Source organism: Coregonus lavaretus (genome assembly GCF_964263955.1).
Source record: "Coregonus lavaretus genome assembly, chromosome: 5".
Taxonomy (NCBI): domain Eukaryota; kingdom Metazoa; phylum Chordata; class Actinopteri; order Salmoniformes; family Salmonidae; genus Coregonus; species Coregonus lavaretus.
The window spans coordinates 33,273,342-33,295,251 of NC_139992.1; the positions used below are offsets into that span (position 1 = coordinate 33,273,342).

Here is a 21,910-nt window from a genome sequence, read left to right on the forward strand (position 1 = left end):
CGTGGGGTCAAAATGATCACAAGAACGGTGAGCAAAAATCCCAGAACCACACGGGGGGACCTAGTGAATGACCTGCAGAGAGCTGGGACCAAAGTAACAAAGCCTACCATCAGTAACACACTACGCCGCCAGGGACTCAAATCCTGCAGTACCAGACGTGTCCCCCCTGCTTAAGCCAGTACATGTCCAGGCCCGTCTGAAGTTTGCTAGAGTGCATTTGGATGATCCAGAAGAGGATTGGGAGAATGTCATATGGTCAGATGAAACCAAAATAGAACTTTTTGGTAAAAACTCAACTCGTCGTGTTTGGAGGACAAAGAATGCTGAGTTGCATCCAAAGAACACCATACCTACTGTGAAGCATGGGGGTGGAAACATCATGCTTTGGGGCTGTTTTTCTGCAAAGGGACCAGGACGACTGATCCGTGTAAAGGAAAGAATGAATGGGGCCATGTATCGTGAGATTTTGAGTGAAAACCTCCTTCCATCAGCAAGGGCATTGAAGATGAAACGTGGCTGGGTCTTTCAGCATGACAATGATCCCAAACACACCGCCCGGGCAACGAAGGAGTGGCTTCGTAAGAAGCATTTCAAGGTCCTGGAGTGGCCTAGCCAGTCTCCAGATCTCAACCCCATAGAAAATCTTTGGAGGGAGTTGAAAGTCTGTGTTGCCCAGCGACAGCCCCAAAACATCACTGCTCTAGAGGAGATCTGCATGAAGGAATGGGCCAAAATACCAGCAACAGTGTGTGAAAACCTTGTGAAGACTTACAGAAAACGTTTGACCTGTGTCATTGCCAACAAAGGGTATATAACAAAGTATTGAGAAACTTTTGTTGTTGACCAAATACTTATTTTCCACCATAATTTGCAAATAAATGCATTAAAAATCCTACAATGTGATTTTCAGGAAAAAAATTTCTCAATTTGTCTGTCATAGTTGACGTGTACCTATGATGAAAATTACAGGCCTCTCTCATCTTTTTAAGTGGGAGAACTTGCACAATTGGTGGCTGACTAAATACTTTTTTCCCCCACTGTATATAACCAAGACCTTTTAGTTATTCATTTTGTGTTAATTTGTAAACATTTATAGAATTTTATTTTCACTTTGACATTATGCAGTATTTTGTGTAGATCAGTGAAAATAAATCACAATTAAATCCATTTCAATCCCACTTTGTAACGCAAAAAAAATCCAAAAGGGTGAATACTTATGATATGCACTGACATTCTACATCAAGATGTAGAAGTGTTTTCTCTAAAACTCATCTGACTTGTTGCAGATTTGGTGGGAGTCAGGATGAATTGAGCAAGGGCAGGTCAGTAGGCTTTTCTCCTACAGAACTCACACCTTTACTTGTTGCAATAATATGTTCCCAGTAGGCAATATTGCTTGAAAAGACGCCATGGTCAGGTTGTAAACTTGAAAAATATGTCTTTACCTGGTTATAATCTGGTTAGCTGACGTCACTTTAACCAGAAAATTACACAATTATGATGCCCATGCCCAAATTTTGTCCACTCAGTTAATAGTTATATTAGTGTTAATAAAATGTAATTTCCCCTTTTGATGTAGCACCCTGCCTTCAACTTATGGACGTACTAGCACATCCTACACAAAAAGGTAATGTTGGAATAGAACAGAATGGTTCTGTAAGTGGATATTTAGCTGCTGTGAAAGAGATTATCTCTAAATGCTGTCTTTTGTTTGGTACAGTACCTCACCACCGAAGTCAGATTGTCTCAAGACGTAAGTGACCCTATATGATAATGAATCCCAGCTGTGCTTGTGCAATACTGAATAGTTATGTAATAAAATGTATTATCCATGAAATGTCTCATATTCAGCCTCTATTAATGTAATGTCATTACAGAACTACTGTCTCTAAAACAACAGTCACAGAGGAACCTAAGAAAACAAGGTAGATTATTAGTTTTAAATTAAAAAATGTGAGCGCCTTTATTCTCTTTCTATTTATTTATTTTTTTGGGGGGGGGGGGGGGGGGGGGCAAGCTAGTCATCTTTTATGCAAGGGAGCCCTGGTCAAGTTTATTCACCACCTTTATAAACTTTTTGCAATCAAAGGTGACACAGTAACATTTTAATGTTTTGATATCCTGTTGAATTCATTCCTTCAGCACCACAACAACTACCACCACCAAAGGTGGTACAACTACTGAGACTACCATCTCCACAAGCCAGAGTGTGAGCAGGTATGGTATTCACATACGTACACCTGGTTAATCTTTACTATTCCCCATCAAAGGATGTGCACAAACATTCTTGGTTCTGTTTACAGATCCCCAGTTGTGAAATCACCCACCACCAACACTGAGAGCTTCACCGATCGGGTCTTCAGCTCAAAAAAAAGGTAAAACCACACCCTTTGAAAATAGGGGTGGCAGGTAGCCTATGGTTAGAGAGGCGAGCCAGGAACGGGAGGGTTGCCAGTTCGAATCCGGGTCTGACAGGAAAAATCTTTCGGGATGTGAGCTGGCAAAGGGTTGCTGTATCAAAATCCTAGATGCTATTTTGTGCCCTTGAGCAAGGCACTTAACCCCCCAGAACTACTACTCCATGGGTTCCCAGTGTGGCAGCCCTCTGCTCAAACCTCTCCAACCTGTATACATTGGGGAGAACAAGTATTTGATACACTGCCGATTTTGCAGGTTGTCCTACTTACAAAGCATGTAGAGGTCTGTAATTTTTATCATAGGTACACTTCAACTGTGATAGATGGAATCTAAAACAAAAATCCAGAAAATCACATTGTATGATTTTTAAGTAATTCATTTGCATTTTATTGCATGACATAAGTATTTGATCACCTACCAACCAGTAAGAATTCCGGCTCTCACAGACCTGTTAGTTTTTCTTTAAGAAGCCCTCCTGTTCTCCACTCATTACCTGTATTAACCGCACCTGTTTGAACTCGTTACCTGTATAAAAGACACCTGTCCACACACTCAATCAAACAGACTCCAACCTCTCCACAATGGCCAAGACCAGAGATCTGTGTAAGGACATCAGGGATAAAATTGTAGACCTGCACAAGGCTGGGATGGGCTACAGGACAATAGGCAAGCAGCTTGGTGAGACGGCAACAAGGAGTTCACCCTCGGTCTGGGGCTCCATGCAAGATCTCACCTCGTGGGGCATCAATGATCATGAGGAAGGTGAGGGAACAGCCCAGAACTACACGGCAGGACCTGATCAATGACCTGAAGAGAGCTGGGACCACAGTCTCAAAGAAAACCATTAGTAACACACTACGCCGTCATGGATTAATATCCTGCAGCGCACGCAAGGTCCCCCTGCTTAAGCCAGCGCATGTCCAGGCCCGTCTGAAGTTTACCAATGACCATCTGGATGATCCAGAGGAGGAATGGGAGAAGGTCATGTGGTCTGATGAGACAAAAATATAGCTTTTTGGTCTAAACTTCACTTGCCGTGTTTGGAGGAAGAAAAAGGATGAGTACAACCCCAAGAACACCATCCCAACTGTGAAGCATGTAGGTGGAAACATCATTCTTTGAGGATTCTTTTCTGCAAAGGGGACAAGACGACTGCACCGTATTGAGGGGAGGATGGATGGGGCCATGTGTCGCGAGATCTTGGCCAACAACCTCCTTCTTCCCACAGTAAGAGCATTGAAGATTGGTCGTGGCTGGGTCTTCCAGCATGACAACGACCCAAAACACACAGCCAGGGCAACGAAGGAGTGGCTCCGTAAGAAGCATCTCAAGGTCCTGGAGTGGCCTAGCCAGTCTCCAGACCTGAACCCAATAGAAAATCTTTGGAGGGAGCTGAAAGTCTGTATTGCCCAGCCACAGCCCCGAAACCTGAAGGATCTGGAGAAGGTCTGTATGGAGGAGTGGGCCAAAATCCCTGCTGCAGTGTGTGCAAACCTGGTCAAGACCTACAGGAAACGTATGGTCTCTGTAATTGCAAACAAAGGTTTCTGTACAAAATATTAAGTTCTGCTTTTCTGATGTATCAAATACTTATGTCATGCAATAAAATGAAAATTAATTACTTAAAAATCATACAATATTATTTTCTGGATTTTTGTTTTAGATTGCATCTCTCACAGTTGAAGTGTACCTATGATAAAAATTACAGACCTCTACATGCTTTGTAAGTAGGAAAACCTGCAAAATCGGCAGTGTATCAAATACTTGTTCTCCCCACTGTATATACAGTTGAAGTCAGAAGTTTACATACACCTTAGCCAAATACATTTAAACTCAGTTTTTCACAATTCCTGACATTTAATCCTAGTAAGAATTCCCTGTTTTAGGTCAGTTAGGATCACCACTTTATTCTAAGAATGTGAAATGTCAGAATAATAGTAGAGAGAATGATTTATTTCAGCTTTTATTTCTTTCATCACATTCCCAGTGTGTCAGAAGTTTACATACACTTAATTAGTATTTGGTAGCATTGCCTTTAACTTGTTTAACTTGGGTCAAACGTTTCGGGTAGCCGTCCACAAGCTTCCCACAATAAGTTGGGTGAATTTTGGCCCATTCCTCCTCTCAGAGCTGGTGTAACTGAGTCAGGTTTGTAGGCCTCCTTGCTCGCACACACTTTTTCAGTTCTGCCCACAAATTTTTTATGGGGTTGAGGTCAGGGCTTTGTGATGGCCACTCCAATACCTTGACTTTGTTGTCCTTAAGCCATTTTGCCACAACTTTGGAAGTATGCTTGGGGTCATTGTCCATTTGGAAGACCCATTTGCGACCAAGCTTTAACTTCCTGACTGATTTCTTGAGATGTTGCTTCAATATATCCACATCATTTTCCTTCCTCATGATGCCATCTATTTTGTGAAGTGCACCAGTCCCTCTTGCAGCAAAACATCCCCACAGCATGATGCTGCCACCCCCGTACTTCACGGTTGGAATGGTGTTCTTCGGCTTGCAAGCTATCCCTTTTTTTCCTCCAACCATAACGATGGTCATTATGGCCAAACAGTTCTATTGTTGTTTCATCAGACCAGAGGACATTTCTCCAAAAAATAAGATCTTTGTCCCTATGTGCAGTTGCAAACCGTAGTCTGGCTTTTTTATGGAGGTTTTGGAGCAGTGACTTCTTCCTTGCTGAGCGGCCTTTCAGGTTATGTCGATATAGGACTCGTTTTACTGTGGATATAGATACTTTTGTACCTGTTTCCTCCAGCATCTTCACAAGGTCTTTTGTTGTTGTTCTGGAATTTATTTGCACTTTTTGCACCAAAGTACGTTCATCTCTAGGTGTGACGAGGTGTGAATGAAGGAGCCAGGCGCAGGAGGTAATATACCGAAGTCCAGAGTTTAATCCGTTTGCATAAATCAAACACCCCAAGCGTCAAACAGGGAAAACATCCACCTTGGCAATATCACAGTGAAATGTAGCTCAACCAAGCTACACGCTCTCACAACAAACAATCACTCACAAAGACAAGGGGAACAGAGGGAACAATTATACACATACTAATTAGGGGATTGAGCACCAGGTGTGTGTGATTGACAATACATGACAAGTGGAGTGATGAGAATGGGATCGGCAGTAGCTAGTGGGGGTGTTGTCTCTGGGCCTCTCCTCTGTGTCATACAGCCGAGACAGTGCGTCTGCCTTCACGTTCTTCGTACCCGGAATGTACGAGAGTGTGAAATCAAACCAGGTGAAGAAGAGGGCCCACCTGGCCTGGCGAGGATTCAGCCTCCTCACTGCCCGAATGTACTCCAGGTTACGGTGGTGTGTCCAGACGAGGAAAGGGTGTTTCGCCCCTTCGAGCCAATGTCTCCACACCGTCAAAGCTCGGACAACAGCCAGCAGCTCCCGATCACCAATGCCGTAGTTCTGCTCTGCCGAGCTGAGCTTCTTAGAAAAGAAGGCACGGGACAGCTCCTATCCCTACCTCGGACGCAACCACCTCCACTACGAACGGTAATGATGGATCGGGGTGAGCCAATACCGGGGCTGAGGTGAACAGACCCCGCAATCTATTGAAGGCTAAATCAGCCTCAGCAGACCAGCGGAGCCGGGACGGCCCACCCTTCAACAAGGAGGTAATGGGAGCTGCAACCTTGCCAAAGCCCCGAATACACTTTTGATAGTAGTTGGCAAAGCCAAGGAAGTGCTGCACCTCCTTTACCGTGGTTGGAGTCGGCCAATTACGCACGGCTGCAATGCGATCTCCCTCTATCTCCACACCTGTGGTGGTAATGCGATATCCGAGGAAGGAGATTTACTGCTGGAAAAACTCACACTTCTCTGCCTTGGCATAAAGATAATTTTCCAGCAGTCGGACCAGTACTTTGCGAACCAGGGACACATGCTCGGCGCGTGTAGCGGAATACACCAGGATGTCATTGGTGTAGACCACCACACCACGACCAAGCATGTCCCGAAACACCTCGTTCACAAAGGACTGGAAAACGGATGGAGCATTCATCAAACTGTAGGGCATCACCGGGTATTCATAATGCCCCGAGGTTGTGCTGAATGCTGCTTTCCACTCATCCCCTTCCAGAATATGCACCAGGTTGTAGGCACTCCTGAGGTCTAATTTGGTGAAAAAACGGGCCCCATGCTTTGACTCATCTCAATCACTGAAGGAATGAGGGGAAGACGATAACTAAATCGTACCATCACATTATTCAGTGGTTGATAATCAATGCACGGGCGTAAACTGCCATTTTTCTTCTTCACAAAGAAGAAACTTGAGGAGGCAGGTGAAGTGGAGGGATGTATATACCCCTGGCGCAGGGACTCGGTGATGTATATTTCCATAGCCTCCGTTTCAGCCTGCGACAGGGGAAACACATGACTCCTGGGAGGTACATGGTCTACCCGAAGGTTTATCGCGCAATACCCCTCCCGATGAGGTGGTAATTTAGTCGCTTGCGTCTTGGAAAACGTGAGCGCCAGATCATGGTATTCGGGGGTCAGTCTGGGGGTACGGTGGGGGTACCGTCTGGACTTTCCACCGTGGTCGCACCAACGGAAACACCTAGACACCTACCCGGACACTCACGCGACCACCCCGTAAGAACCCTCTGTGGCCATGAAACATTGGGGTTGTGAAGGGCTAACCACGGGATACCCAATACTTCAGGGTAAGCAGGAGACTCAATAATCATAAAGGTGATCTGCTCAACATGCGTCTCCTGCGTAATCATGGTGACTGGTACCGTAACTTCCTTAACAAACACTGACCCTAATGGTCGACTATCAAGTGCTCTGATGGGGAGTGGAATGGTTAGGGGAACCAATGAAATGCCTTGGCGGTGTGCAAATGCCCTGTCCATAAAATTCCCAGCTGCGCCTGAATCGACTAGCGCCTTACACTGGGAACCTACCAAGTGATCGGGAAAGGAGATAGATAAAGTACAGTGCGCCGCAAAGGGCTCTGAACACGTTTGGGTGTTCGTTACCTGGGGTGATGCGTGAGTACCCTGCCTACCACCTCCAGACCCGAAAGCACGTTGACTGCGACGTGAGGTGGATGGTCCCTTCGTACCACCAGAGTGGCATTGTCGCTGTCCTCCTGTGCTCTCTCAACCGGCGGCTCCCCCCTGCTCCATCTGCTCGGGGTCAGAGTCGTCCGGAGTGGGACGGGCAGACCCCTACCAGGACGTCCTCTGGCTTCTAGCAGATTGTCCAGCCAGATGGCCATGTCCACCAGTTGGGAGAACGATAGCATGGCATCCCGGCAGGCTAGCTCCCGTCGGATGTCCTCCCTTAGGTGGCACCGGAAATGGTCGATCAGGGCCCGCTCATTCCACCCGGACCCCGCTGCCAGCGTCCGGAACTCCAGCGCGTAGTCCTGAGCGGTCCTCGTCCCCTGCCTCAGATGAACCAGTCGTTCGCCCGCCTCTCGACTCTCAGGCGGGTGATCAAAAACGGCCCGAAAGAGGCGAGCAAACTTCCCATAGTTCTCCAACGCGGTACCTCCCTCGTTCCACACAGCGTATGCCTACTCCAGGGCTCTCCCACAAAGGCAGGAAACGAGGACGGATAACTTCTCCTGCTCCCGGGGCTCCGGCCTGATGCTGGAGAAATACAACTCCAGTTGGGGTAGGAATCCCTTACATCGCGCTGCCGTCCCATCAAACGCTGGTGGCCAGGATATCTGAATCCCTCCAGGGGCTGGGGTGTAGGTGCCTGCATCGGTTGACCAGCTGGTCTCGATAGATCAGATCTTCTCCTCTCCAGCCGTTCTATCACCTGAAGAACCCGATCCATCGCTTCCCCCAAGCTGGCCAACATCGAGGAATGCTCCTGGACCCTTGCCACAACTCCAGGCATGCAGTCTTCTCCTGCTGACTCAATATCAGATCAGGTGAGTGATTCTGTGACGAGGTGTGAATGAAGAAGTCAGGCAGAAGAGGTAAAATACCGAAGTCCAGAGTTTAATCCGTTTGCATAAATCAAACGCCCCAAGCGTCAAACGAAACTATACAAGGGAAAACCTTGGCAATAACACAGTGACATGTAGCTCAACCGAGCTACACGCTCTCACAACAAACAATCACTCACAAAGACAAGGGGAACAGAGGGAACACTTATACACATACTAATTAGGAGAATGAGCACCAGGTGAATGTGATTGACAAGACATGACAAGTGGAGTGATGAGAATGGGATCGGCAGTAGCTAGTACTCTGGTGACGACGAACACCGAAGCCTGCCCGAACCAGGAGGGGGGGCAGCTTCGGCGGAAGTCGTGACACTAGGAGACAGAATGCGTCTCCTTCCTGAGCGGTATGACGGCTGCGTGGTCCATGGTGTTTATACTTGCGTACTATTGTTTGTAGAGATGAACGTGGTACCTTCTGGCGTTTTGGAAATTGCTCCCAAGGATGAAACAGACTTGTGGAGGTCTACAATATTTTTTCTGAGGTCTTGGCTGATTTCTTTTGATTTTCCCATGATGTCAAGCAAAGAGGCACCGAGTTTGAAGGTAGGCCTTGAAATACATCCACAGGTACACCTCCAATTAACTCAAAAAAAAATCTGGAATTTTCCAAGCTGTTTAAAGGCACAGTCAACTTAGTGTATGTAAACTTCTGACCCACTGGAATTGTGATACAGTGAATTATAAGTGAAATAATCTGTCTGTAAACAATTGTTGGAAAAATGACTTGTGTCATGCACAAAGTAGATTTCCTAACCGACTTGCCAAAACTATAGTTTGTTAACAAGAAATGTGTGGAGTGGTTGAAAAACAAGTTTTAATGACTCCAACCTAAGTGTATGTAAACTTCCGACTTCAACTCTGTGTGTGTCTTTCGGAGGGGTTGGAACAAGTCAAAATGTGGTTAGACCATGTGTACAATTGACGAATGAAGTAATCTTAATACAACACAGTATAAAATAATCTGTGGCCTGTACTATAAATAACCATTATGATATATATGAGAGGCTTGTGATAGGCCTGTGAGGTATTGCAGGGAGAATATGTTTACCAGCGTTGGCCCATTGACAGGCCCATTGATCATACACTCATGTTCCTGCTGCTGCTTCCCACACGGAGACAGATACACGGGCACACATACTTTTTATTTTTGCCCCCATTGGTATTTTCTTTTCCATGCTGCATCTAAGAGGATGTCTTATCACATCAGGAGTAGGCAGACTGGTGATAGAGCTGGCAGCAGGGCTGTAGACAGACATGCAACATCTGCTTGTAGAGTGAAGCTTTGAAGTACCGTTCTGTGGTGTGCCTCTCCTCACTGTTCAGTAATCTCTGACACCCAGAACTAAAATCTTGCATAATTGCGTTAGATGCATGATTAAGTTCTGGGGGAGACGTGTTAGACAAGTGAAGTACTGAAGTAGCGAACTCTCTAACGCTCTAAACAAAAACTCTCAGCCCGTTTTGGGTGAGTCTATGGGTCAAATGTCCCCTTCCGAAATTTGAAAGATGTGAGCAACTGCAAAATCATGATTTGTCCAAATGAATTACATAAGACACCCTACTCACCACCTTCAAGGCGTTACTGAGAATGTTGTTGCTGTTTGGGCTGCCTACTTAATTCATTAAAATACACTTACTTTTAAATTACAAAATATGTGTATTTTAATTAAATACATTTCAAAATATTTTTTAGTTTATTTTGGTACATTTGATCTTTAGATTTATTTATATTAATATTTTGTAATTGTATTTTGTCATTTTTGCCCATCCCTGACAACAGAAGTCAAAGTGACCACCCCCAAAGTGTAAGACCAGGCTTGACAAGGCTCATAATTACATAATAATTATCCCCCTAGAGTCTATCTAAGGAACATCATTTAAAAAATCCCCATCAAAATCTGTCAGTTTAAGCTAGAGATACTGTATCAATCTACCACATCCACCTATGGTGGCCTTCCACATCTGTGGTGGAAGGTGGCCAAGCTACAGCAGTTTTTGTCAGACCCTGAGACATCCCGAAAATCGGTCTTCTCATGAAATGTCTGTAGCGTCAATGTGCCAACCTCTGTTTGTAGTGTCCGAACCGTTTGGATTACAAACTAATGGGAACCCACTGTGGAAAGGGGAGATTCTCACGAACACGATGTGTCACGGGACTCGTCTGAAGGTATCCGGTACCGGTAAAAACATTTAATGGAAGTATGGAGGTAGTTTTATGCCTAACCCCCAAAAAAGGGGTTAAATATGAGTTTATAAAAAAGTGTTAAACATATCAAAATATATTTTATATTTGAGATTCTTCAAATAGCCACACTTTGCCTTGATGACAGCTTTGCACACTCTTGGCATTTTCTCAACCAGCTTCACCTGGAATGCTTTTCCAACAGTCTTGAAGGAGTTCCCACATATGCTGAGCACTTGTTGGCTGTTTTTCCTTCACTCTGCAGTCCGACTCATCCCAAACCATCTCAATTTGGTTGAGGTCGGGGGATTGTGGAGGCCAGGTAATCTGATGCAGCACTCCATCACTCTCCTTCTTGGTAAAATAGCCCTTATACAGCCTGGAGGTGTGTTGCATCATTGCCCTGTTGAAAAACAAATGGTACTCCCACTTAGCCCAAACCATATGGGATGGCGTATCGCTGCAGAATGCTGTGGTCTGAATACTTTCCGAATGCACTGTATATACGTATGTGTGTATATATATATACAGTATATATTTCCTGAGCTTTCTTATATCTCCTAGATATAGGACAGACACTCCAAAACCTTATTCCTTAAGATATTTTGCCATTTATGAATGTGTTATTAAATTTGTTTCTATGCGCTATAGTAGTAAAGGCCAAATTCAATATTTTATCAAATATTTTTTTTACCTTTCTTTATACCTAAAGGTCCTGTAATTCAAAATCAAATAGCTGAATGATCCATGGTATAACCATCTTATAACAATTCCATATATCAGCTTAGACCCCCCCCCAGCTGTAGTAAATGGTTGTAAAAGTGACCTCTCACAGAGATGTAACAGTAACAGTAACAATTCAACAGTAACAGTAACAATGCAACAGTAACAGTAACAATGTAATGTAACTGCAATGGAAACGGGTAATGGTAGTGTTAACAGTAACATATTTTTTTACATAGAACACCACCTTCTAAGCCAAAAGTGAGCGAGAAAACAGAAGTCAAAGTGACCACCCCCAAAGTGTATAATCAGGGTTGACAAGGCTCATAGTGACACAATAACGTAGGATGTGTAAAACACTGTAACATATGCTATACTGTATGTCTGTATAATCTACAAACAATATAATCAATACCATCCATACAGTATCCGGTTAATAATACATGAGTTACTGTTATCTGGGCAGGACTGAGGATCAGTTAGTCGATACTCTGATACCAACATCCATCAAAACTGAGCACTTGATCCCGGACAGGTAAGATCTTTGTTTAAAATGTTTCTTATCAATAGATATTCACATTATTTTTAAGATTTTACAAGGTGATTAAAAAACGTCCACATACCTACTTGATTTGGTCATGTCCACATACACCAGTGAACTAGTGTAGGAATATTGATGAATATTGGTCAACATATTGATCCATTTCTTACATGTTCCTCAAGCACGACAAGTGTCTCCAAAACAGAGACTGTGACACTGAAAACCACTAAAAAGGACAGCACTTCTGGGTGAGTTTGATCAGAGATATGCACAAACACACAATGCGAACGACTTTTGCAAAACCGTAATGAAATACTATATTTCCCTAAAAAAAACACAGATATATATATATATATATATATATATATATTTCTTTTTCATTCAGAGATGGCAGCAAAACTCCCCCCACGAGCCCAAGGAGGACTTCCTCAAAGTAAGCATACTGACCTCCAATTGAATGCCTTGGATTGGTCCATTATTTTCATATTCTCCCTTCTGTCAAATACATTTGATGCAAAAATCAATTTAGCTAACGACAATGACTTTGGTGTTAAAATTGTTATAACTGTGTTGACATTGAACATAATGTAATAAGGTAATGCAGTTAATTACAGTATAAGTATAATCTTCACAGGACCGAGAATGACCTCTATGAAACTCTCCTGCCGACATCCATGAAGGCTTGCTACTCCTCCCCTGACAGGTAAGGTCTCCCTTAGGGAGGTGTTCATGTTATTCCAGATACTGCAGGCTACTGCACTCTGTGTTGAACTTGAAAGGTTCACTAAGAAGTCTGTTGAATCAAATACACTCCTATAGTACCTGTGTAATATAATACATTTAATTCAGTACTAGCCACAATAATCGATATTATTCAATATTGAGTCACGTGATGCTGCGAAGCAAGGCGGTTGTCTGAAAGGAGCCTCCTGATAAAACCTCCCAATTTTTACAATGCTGTTTTGGTCAATGGAGGTTTAGCCGGTTGGCTACTCAGTGACTGTATTCAAGTTGCCTGGTCAGAACTACCCTAAGAAAAGATGTCAGTAAATTAAGTAGATGGAACTAACAACCTTGACATTATTTTAATTGATATGATTCTATAGGGTTGCATAGAAAATGTTGTTTTCCCCCTTTCCTTTAATATCAGTTTTGCTAATTTTTCTTCTGTATTCTTTTTACTTATTACCATTTGGTGGGTGAATACAAGTATTGTTAGCAATATGCTATGGTTAAATAAGTGGAATAAAGGGGGTGCACACTTTCATACTTTTTAATTTTTTTTACTAAGGTGTCCTGTATATTTTCAAGTAGATGGCTAAATTGAGAAAGGGAGGGGATTGGGGGGGGGGGGGGTGGGGTTTGAGATTTGCAAGTTCATTTAGTAAATGGTCGGACCAAGGTGCAGCGTGGTATGCGTACATGTTTAATTTATTAAATAAACACTTGACAAAATAACTAAAGAAATTAACATGAAGTTCTAAAGGCTAACAGCAACAAGCCTAAATAGAAACAAGATCCCACAACATAGGTAGGCAAAATGGCTGCCTAAGTATGATCCCCAATCAGAGACAACGATCGACAGCTGCCTCTGATTGGGAACCACACCCGGCCAACATAGAAATATATAACATAGATCAACTAGCTTTCCACCCTGACCAAACTAACTAGAGAAATAACTGGGTTCTCAAGGTCAGTGTGTGACAGGACTAGGGTGATAGCTTATAAGTGTCTCGCGGACCGAGTGGGGTTTTTCTCTTCAAGTAGAAAAACAAGGGGAGAGGGGTGGGGTGGTTGTTACTGTTTTGTGTTTTGTATTGTGTTGTCAGGTTCATGGCTCATGCAAGTGTTTTTAGCACAACCAAGGTTGAGGTTGTAATATGTGACAGCATGACAGTATCGAAAATGATTGATTTTCAATATAATTCTAACACCCATTATGCAATGTTTGATAAATGTCTAAAACAAACACAAAGATAATTTCATGGAATATGAACGGTTCACAGAATCCTATTAAGAGTAAGAAATGTTTATGTTATCTCAAATCCCAACAAGCTGATATAGCTTTTATCCAAGAAACTCATTTGGTTGACTCAGAGGCTGCTAAATTGAAAAGGGATTGAGTTGGGCAGGTATTTCATAGCTAATTTTCAAGCAAAAAACATGGTGTCGCAATTTTGGTACATAGAAAGTTGAATTTTGTCATGTTAAAGCAACATAAGGATGAGGAAGAAAGAACGATTTGTGTTGAGGCTCTGGTAGATGGTAATAAGGTTCATATGTGTAATATTTATGCACCAAACAAGGAGGATCCTGGGTTTTTCCATAAGGTTAATAAGGTCATGGGAGAAATCATTGGTGGCAATACAGTGGTGGCGGGAGACTTTAACCAGGTTCAAGATGGTATCCTTGATAAAACTACTTATTCTAAAACTGTACCAAGGGACAGAGCAGCGATACACCTATTAATGAGGGATCTGGGTCTGGTAGATATGTGGAGATTTGTCAATCCTAGAGAGAAGGAATATACATTTTATTCACATAACCATAAATCTCATTCCAGGATAGATGACTTCCTAATGTCCAAGAGTATGACTAAAGATGTGATAGATTGTAAAATAGGGGTTATTGCTTTGACTGACCACGCAACAGTGGAATTATGTATAGCAGTTGAGGCTGATATGGCTAAGAAAAGCATTAGATGGAGGATGAATACGTTCTTATTCCAAGACGAAACATTTAATATTTCCCTCGATGAAGACCTTAAGTGTTTTTTTCAGACAAACATTGGTTCCACTGACAAATTTAGTATGGTGTGGGAGGCCTCTAAAGCTTATGTTAGGGGCAAAATAACAGCACACACAAGCAGAAAGAAAGGGGAAGATAGAGAAAGAGTTGAAAAACTAGTCTCAATTAAAGAGTTGGAAAATAGTTATTCAAGAAAAATACTGAGTCACTATTGAAACAAGTCTGTTATCTGAAGTTTCAATTACATGTGATCTATAACAAAAAGGCTGAATATGCAATGTTTCGGCTGAGGACAAACTTTTAAGAAAGTGGTGAAAAAACAGGTAAATTATTGACTAGACAATTGAAACAAAAAGATGCCAGTTTTGTAATACCAGCTATCACAAATGGAAGTGGGGAGGTACTGACTGGTACAACATATATTAACAATGTGTTTTGTGACTTTTATTTGACTCTTTATAAATCTGAACGTAATTTAGACCCAGCTAAATTGAATGCCTTTTTTTCAAAGATAGAGCTTCCGGGGGTGTCCCCAGATCAAATAAAGAATTTGGATGCTCCTATACTAGAATCTGAGATAAGAACAGCCATCACCTCAATGAAGTCTGGAAAGTCATCAGGATTAGACGGCTTCCTGGTTGAGTATTATAACAGGACGTATTAGCTCCTATATTAACATGAGTGTACGCAGAAGCTCTGGAACTGAAACAGCTACCTGACACTTTTAATAAGGAACTAATTTAATTAATTCTCAAGAAGGATAGAGACCCCACTGACCTAGAGAGTTTTTTGTAAGGCGCTCTCCAAAGTACTAGCCATGAGGCTGGGGAAGGTTTTATCTCATATTATTCACACAGATCAGGTGGGATTTGTAAAAAGTAGAACCTCCACAGACAATCTTAGAGGTTTGCTTCACCTCATGTGCCTTAGTCAAAAAGAGGATACTCAGGTGGCAGCCCTTTCCCTAGATGCAGAGAAGGCATTCGATAGGGTAGAGTGGGGCTTTTTGACATATACCCTTGAAAAGTTTGGCTTTGGCCCTGGATTTATCAAGTGGGTTAAGGTATTATACTCCAATCCAAGAGCAGCAGTCCTCACAAATGTTATGGTCTCTTCCTTTTTTAATTTGTCGAGGGGAACCCAGCAGGGTAGTCTTCTCTCACCCCTCCTTTTTACTCTATTTTTGGAGCCCTTGGCAGCAGCAATCAGGGCGGATTCAGGAATCAAAGAAGTGATGGGAGGTGCCAGAGAGCATAAACTGTTTTTATATGCTGACGACATATTGTTACTTATTAGAGAACCGGCCACATCAATCCCTTTTGTTTTGAACACAATCGACATGTTCTCACAGATATCTGGTTATAAGATTAATTGGCAGAAGTCAAAGGCTATGCCTGTTTCCAAATTCTGTCCTCCTGTTGCAATTACATCATAAAAGTTAAAATGGGTGCCATCAGGGATGAAATACCTGGGTATAAGACTGAGCAACGAACTACAGAATATCATGTAAATTAACATGATGCCACTTATACAAAAAATAAAGAATAATCTTGATCAATGGAGGTTGCTTAATCTTACTTTATGGGGCAAAATAAATACTGTTAAAATGGTTGTGGCACAACAGTTTAATTATGTGTCCATTATGTGTCCCCTTACTATTTAAGCAGTACAGTCAAATGATTAAGGATTATCTTTGGGATGGGAAAACCCCCAGAATAAATGTGAACAAGTTATAATGCCCCAAGGGTTAAAGGAGGACTAGCATTATCCAATGTAGAACTATACAACATATCATTTGAAGTAGACAAATTGGCCAGACACTGGGGCAATTATGATTCCATTTGGGATGGACTCAGATTGAGAGGTCTATCACATCCCCGTTAAGCCTATTGAGGCCTTATCACAAAAGATAATTCAGAGACAGCCAACTGAAGAGGCTAACCCAATCCTACAACATTTCCGAGAGGTATGGGTTAAGGTTCCTAAGATGCTTGGAATTTCCCAGTATAAACTAAAATATTCTTCCATTTGGCCCAACCCATCGGTTTACATAGGAAAACATTAATTTATCTGAGAGGTATGGCTTAGACAAGGCATGCATGCACTAGTGGATCTACAGTGCCTTGCAAAAGTATTCATCCCCTTTGGCGTTTTTCCTATTATGTTGCATTACAACCTGTAATTTAAATGGATTTTTATTTAATGTGATAGACATACACAAAATAGTCCAAATTGGTGAAGTGAAATTAAAAAAATAACTTGTTAAAACTTAAATAACAGAAAAGTGGTGCGTGCATATGTATTCACCCCCTTTGCTATGAAGCCCTAAATAAGATCTGGTGCAACCAATTACCTTCAGAAGTCACATAATTAGTTAAATAAAGTCCACCTGTGTGCAATCTAAGTGTCACATGATCTCCTGTTCTGAAAGGCCCCAGAGACTGCAACACCACTATGCAAAGGGCACCACCAAGCAAGCGGCACCATGAAGACCAAGGAGCTCTCCAAACAGGTCAGGGACAAAGTTGTGGAGAAGTACAGATCAGGGTTGAGTTATAAAAAAAGATCAACAACTTTGAACATCCCATGTAGCACCACTAAATCCGTTATTAAGAAAATGGAAAGAATATGGCACCACAACAAACCTGCCAAGAGAGGGCCGCCCACCAAAACTCACGGACCAGGCAAGGAGGGCATTAATCAGAGAGGCAACAAAGAGACCAAAGATAACCCTGAAGGAGCTGCAAATCTCCACAGCGGAGATTGGAGTGTCTGTCCATAGGACCACTTTAAGCCATACACTCCACCTGGGCTTTATGGAAAAGTGGCCAGAAAAAAGCCATTGCTTAAAGAACAAAATAAGCAAACACGTTTGGTGTTCACCAAAAGGCATGTGGGAGACTCCCCAAACATATGGAAGAAGGTACTCTGGTCAGATGAGACTAAAATTGAGCTTTTTGACATCAAGGAAAATGCTATGTCTGGCGCAAACCCAACACCTCTCATCACCCCGAGAACACCATCCCCACAGTGAAGCATGGTGGTGGCAGCATCATGCTGTGGGGATGTTTTTAATCGGCAGAGACTGGGAAACTGGTCAGAATTGAAGGAATGATGGATGGTGCTAAATACAGGGAAAATATTGAGGGAAACCTGTTTCAGTCTTCCAGAGATTTGAGACTGGGACGGAGGTTCACCTTCCAGCAGGACAATGACCCTAGGCATACTGCTAAAGCAACACTTGAGTGGTTTAAGGGGAAACATTTAAATGTCGGGCAATGGCCTAGTCAAAGCCCAGTCCTCAATCCAATTGAGAATCTGTGGTATGACTTAAAGATTGCTGTACACCAGCGGAACCCATCCAACTTGAAGGAGCTGGAGCAGTTTTGCCTTGAAGAATGGGAAAAAATCCCAGCGGCTAGATGTGCCAAGCTTATAGAGACATACCCCAAGAGACTTGCAGCTGTAATTGTTGCAAAAGGTGGCTCTATAAAGTATTGACTTTGGGGGGGGGTGAATAGTTATGCACGCTCAAGTTTTCAGTTTTTTTGTCTTATTTCTTGTTTGTTTCACCCCAAAAATATTTTGCATCTTCAAAGTGGTAGGTATATTGTGTAAATCAAATGATACAAACCACCCATGAAATCAATTTTAATTCCAGGTTATAAGGCAAGAAAATAGGAAAAATGCCAAAGGGGGGGTGAATACTTTCGCAAGATACTATATATGAGAAAGGAGTGCTTATGTCCTATCAGGACCTGAAGGAGAAATTAAATTTTCCAGATAAGGGACTGGAAATACTTACAACTAAGGAGCTGCATGGGGTCTCTCATGAGTATTAACCTCCAGAGAGATGAAAACTTGTTAGAACAATATTTTATGTTACCAGGAATATCACACTCTGCTTCAGTGTTTTATCAAAGAGTCTCATATGCACAATATGGAAATTGTGAGAATTTAAGGTTGATTTAGCAGAGGGATCTTAATTGTGACATATATGATTTATGGACAAATATTCTTTCCAATGTGTACCAGGGATACAAGGGGTACATTTACACATTATAAGATTGTTCATAGAGACTACTGGACCCCAGTTAGATTACATAAAATGGGTTTATTGCAATATAATTTATGCTGGAAATGCAAGAGTGAAGTAGGTACCTTTTTGCATGCTATATGGGAATGTCCCATGGTGCTCTCTTTTTGGAAGGAGGTTCTTAAAAAGCTTGAAGAATGGTTGGGACAGCCTATTCCAGAGTCCCCATAACTGTGCTTATTAGGGGATATATATTTTACCACCAGGTATTAGCAAAGAATAGTTTGGTCTTGCCTCAGTGTGTTTTCTTACTGCGGCTAGACTCATACTACGTAACTGGAAGAGCGCAGATAGTCCGAAATCAACAGATTGGCTCAAACTCATGGTGGAGACTACTTCTGATAACTCAATGATAGCGAAATTACAGGAGAGGAAAGGGAAATTGAGTATGATATGGGAACACTTTTTAAATTACAAATGGGACTGGACGTTCAGGTGAGAACCTAGGGCATAAGTTAGAACAAATGAATGTGTAATGTGTTATTTTTATTTTCTGTTTAATATTCCAACCACTGATATATGGTTGAAAGGTGCTGTCTTGTTGGGTGTTATGTTTTTGTTGTTATTAGTGTTAAGTCATGGTGTAATTTCATATTGATAAAAAAAGTGACAAAATTGTCATTGAATAATGACAACATGTTATTCAATATTGATTTAATAATGATATGATTATTCTAGTATTCAGTATTTCAGCATCATGGACAGTTCCAAATAAAATAAAATACAAGTTTATTGGTTGTGTACACAGTTTAGCAGATGTTATAGTGGGTGCAGTGAAATGCTTATGTTACTATATCCTAATAATGCAATAAGTACACAAAAGAAAACACCCCCCAAAATTTTGAAGTCAAGAAATATCGGAACGGATCCAATTAACAACCCAAATAGCACTGTAAGAGTAATCCAAATACAATCTATTTGTACAGTTGAAGTCGGAAGTTTACATACACTTAGGTTGGAGTCATTGAAACTCATTTTTCAACCACCCCACACATATCTTGTTAACAAACTATAATTTTGGCAAGTCGGTTAGGACATCTACTCTGTGCATGACACAAGTAATCTTTCCAACAATTGTTTACAGACAAATTATTTCACTTATAATTCACTGTATCACAATTCCGGTGGGTCAGAAGGTTACATACACACATACACTGTGCCTTTAAACAGCTTGGAAAATTCCAGAAAATGATGTCATGGCTTTAGAAGCTTCTGATAGGCTCATTTACATCATTGGTGTCAATTGGAGGTGTACCTGTGGATGTATTTCAGGTCCTACCTTCAAACTCAGTGCCTCTTTGCTTGACATCATGGGAAAATCAAAAGAAATCAGCCAAGACCTCAGAAAAAAAATTGTAGACCTCCAAAAGTCTGGTTCATCCTTGGGAGCAATTTACAAACGCCTGAAGGTACCACGTTCATCTGTACAAACAATAATACGCAAGTATAAACACCATGGGACCATAAAGCCGTCATACCGCTCAGGAAGGAGACACGTTCTGTCTCCTAGAAATGAACGTACTTTGGTGCGAAAATTGCAAATAAATTCCTGAACAACAGCAAAGGACTTGTGAAGATCTGAAGTACCTATATCCACAGTAAAACGAGCTCAGCAAGGAAGAAGCCACTGCTCCAAAACCGCCATAAAAAAGCCAGACTACGGTTTGCATCTGCACAAGGGGACAAATATTGTACTTTTTGGAGAAATGTCCTCTGGTCTGAAGAAAGAAAATAGAACTGTTTGGCCATAATGACCATTGTTATGTTTGGAGGAAAAAGCGGGGCGCTTGCAAGCCGTAGAACACCATCCCAACCGTGAAGCACGGGGGTGGCAGCATCATTTTTGTAAGTCGCTCTGGATAAGAGCGTCTGCTAAATGACGTAAATGTAAATGTAATCATGCTGTGGGGGTGCTTTGCTGCAGGAGGGACTGGTGCACTTCACAAAATAGATGGCACCATGAGGAAGGAAAATTATGTGGATATATATCAGTCAGGAAGTTAAAGCTTGGTCGCAAATGGGGTCTTCCAAATGGACAATGACCCTTCCAAAGTTGTGTCAAAATGGCTTAAGGACAACAAAGTGAAGATATTGGAGTGGCCATCACAAAGCCATGACCTCAATGCTATAGAAAATGTGTGGGCAGAACTGAAAAAGCGTGTGTGAGCAAGGAGGCCTACAAACCTGACTCCGTTACACCAGCTCTGTCAGGGGGAAATTCACCCAACTTATTGTGGGAAGCTTGTGGAAGGCTACCCGAAACGTTTGACCCAAGTTAAACAATTTAAAGGCAATGCTACCAAATACTAATTGAGTGTTTGTAAACTTCTGACCCACTGGGAATGTGATGAAAGAAATAAAAGCTGAAATAAATCATTCTCTCTACTATTATTCTGACATTTCACATTCTTAAAATAAAGTGGTGATCCTAACTGACCTAAAACAGGGAATTCTTACTAGGATTAAATGTCAGGAATTGTGAAAAACTGAGTTTAAATGTATTTGGCTAAGGTGTATGTAAACTTCTGACTTCAACTGTATATAAACCGTCTAAATTTACACAAGACATGTACAGCAGTAGATATATTAGAGTGAGCTATGTCAATAATTCAGTATATAAATAAATATGCGGTGTGTATAAACACTTTAACTAATATTAATGAAATATTAATATTTCTACTAATGTACAGTAGTAGAAATATTAAAAAATAGCCATGTTGAGAATACAGTATTTAAATACACCGTACAAAAGCCCATGGAAAAATGGATAGAATTGCAAGAAATTAGCTTCTGGACCAGAGTCTGGAATATACTGTAAATATATATGTAGTCCCGTGTAGCTCAGTTGGTAGAGCATGCTCAGGGTTGTGGGTTATATTCCCACGGGGGGCCAGTATGAAAAAAAGAAAATGTATGCGCTCACTAACTGTAAGTCGCTCTGGATAAGAGTGTCTGCTAAATGACTAAAATGTAAATGTAGTGAATGGCGGGGATAGACAGTATGGACAGTATGTGAATAGAAAAGGTGTACAGTAGTTATATACAGTAGGATGAGCCATTTCTAGAATGCAGTATAATACATATAAAGTGGGTAAAACAGTATTTAAATATTATTAAAGCTAAACATTATTATCATCCGAACACTCAAGCGTTCCACAGTATATAACATTTCTGATCATAAAAATGTGTTTCATCATGTGATATTTGTT

At 41.8% G+C, this 21,910-nt stretch overlaps 1 protein-coding gene across 8 annotated transcripts in view; it reads left to right on the forward strand.

Moving 5' to 3' along the window:
* scel (sciellin) overlaps positions 1-21,910 on the forward strand; it is a 50,218-nt gene that overhangs the window by 17,543 nt on the left and 10,765 nt on the right. For all 8 annotated transcript variants that reach the window (XM_084162311.1, XM_084162313.1, XM_084162312.1 and 5 more), the window contains 10 exons: positions 1,287-1,322; positions 1,580-1,627; positions 1,721-1,753; positions 1,878-1,925; positions 2,143-2,217; positions 2,304-2,375; positions 11,783-11,851; positions 12,040-12,105; positions 12,243-12,290; positions 12,492-12,560. In XM_084162311.1, the coding sequence (XP_084018437.1) occupies positions 1,287-1,322; positions 1,580-1,627; positions 1,721-1,753; positions 1,878-1,925; positions 2,143-2,217; positions 2,304-2,375; positions 11,783-11,851; positions 12,040-12,105; positions 12,243-12,290; positions 12,492-12,560 (564 nt within the window). The remainder of the gene's footprint in view (positions 1-1,286; positions 1,323-1,579; positions 1,628-1,720; positions 1,754-1,877; positions 1,926-2,142; positions 2,218-2,303; positions 2,376-11,782; positions 11,852-12,039; positions 12,106-12,242; positions 12,291-12,491; positions 12,561-21,910) is intronic.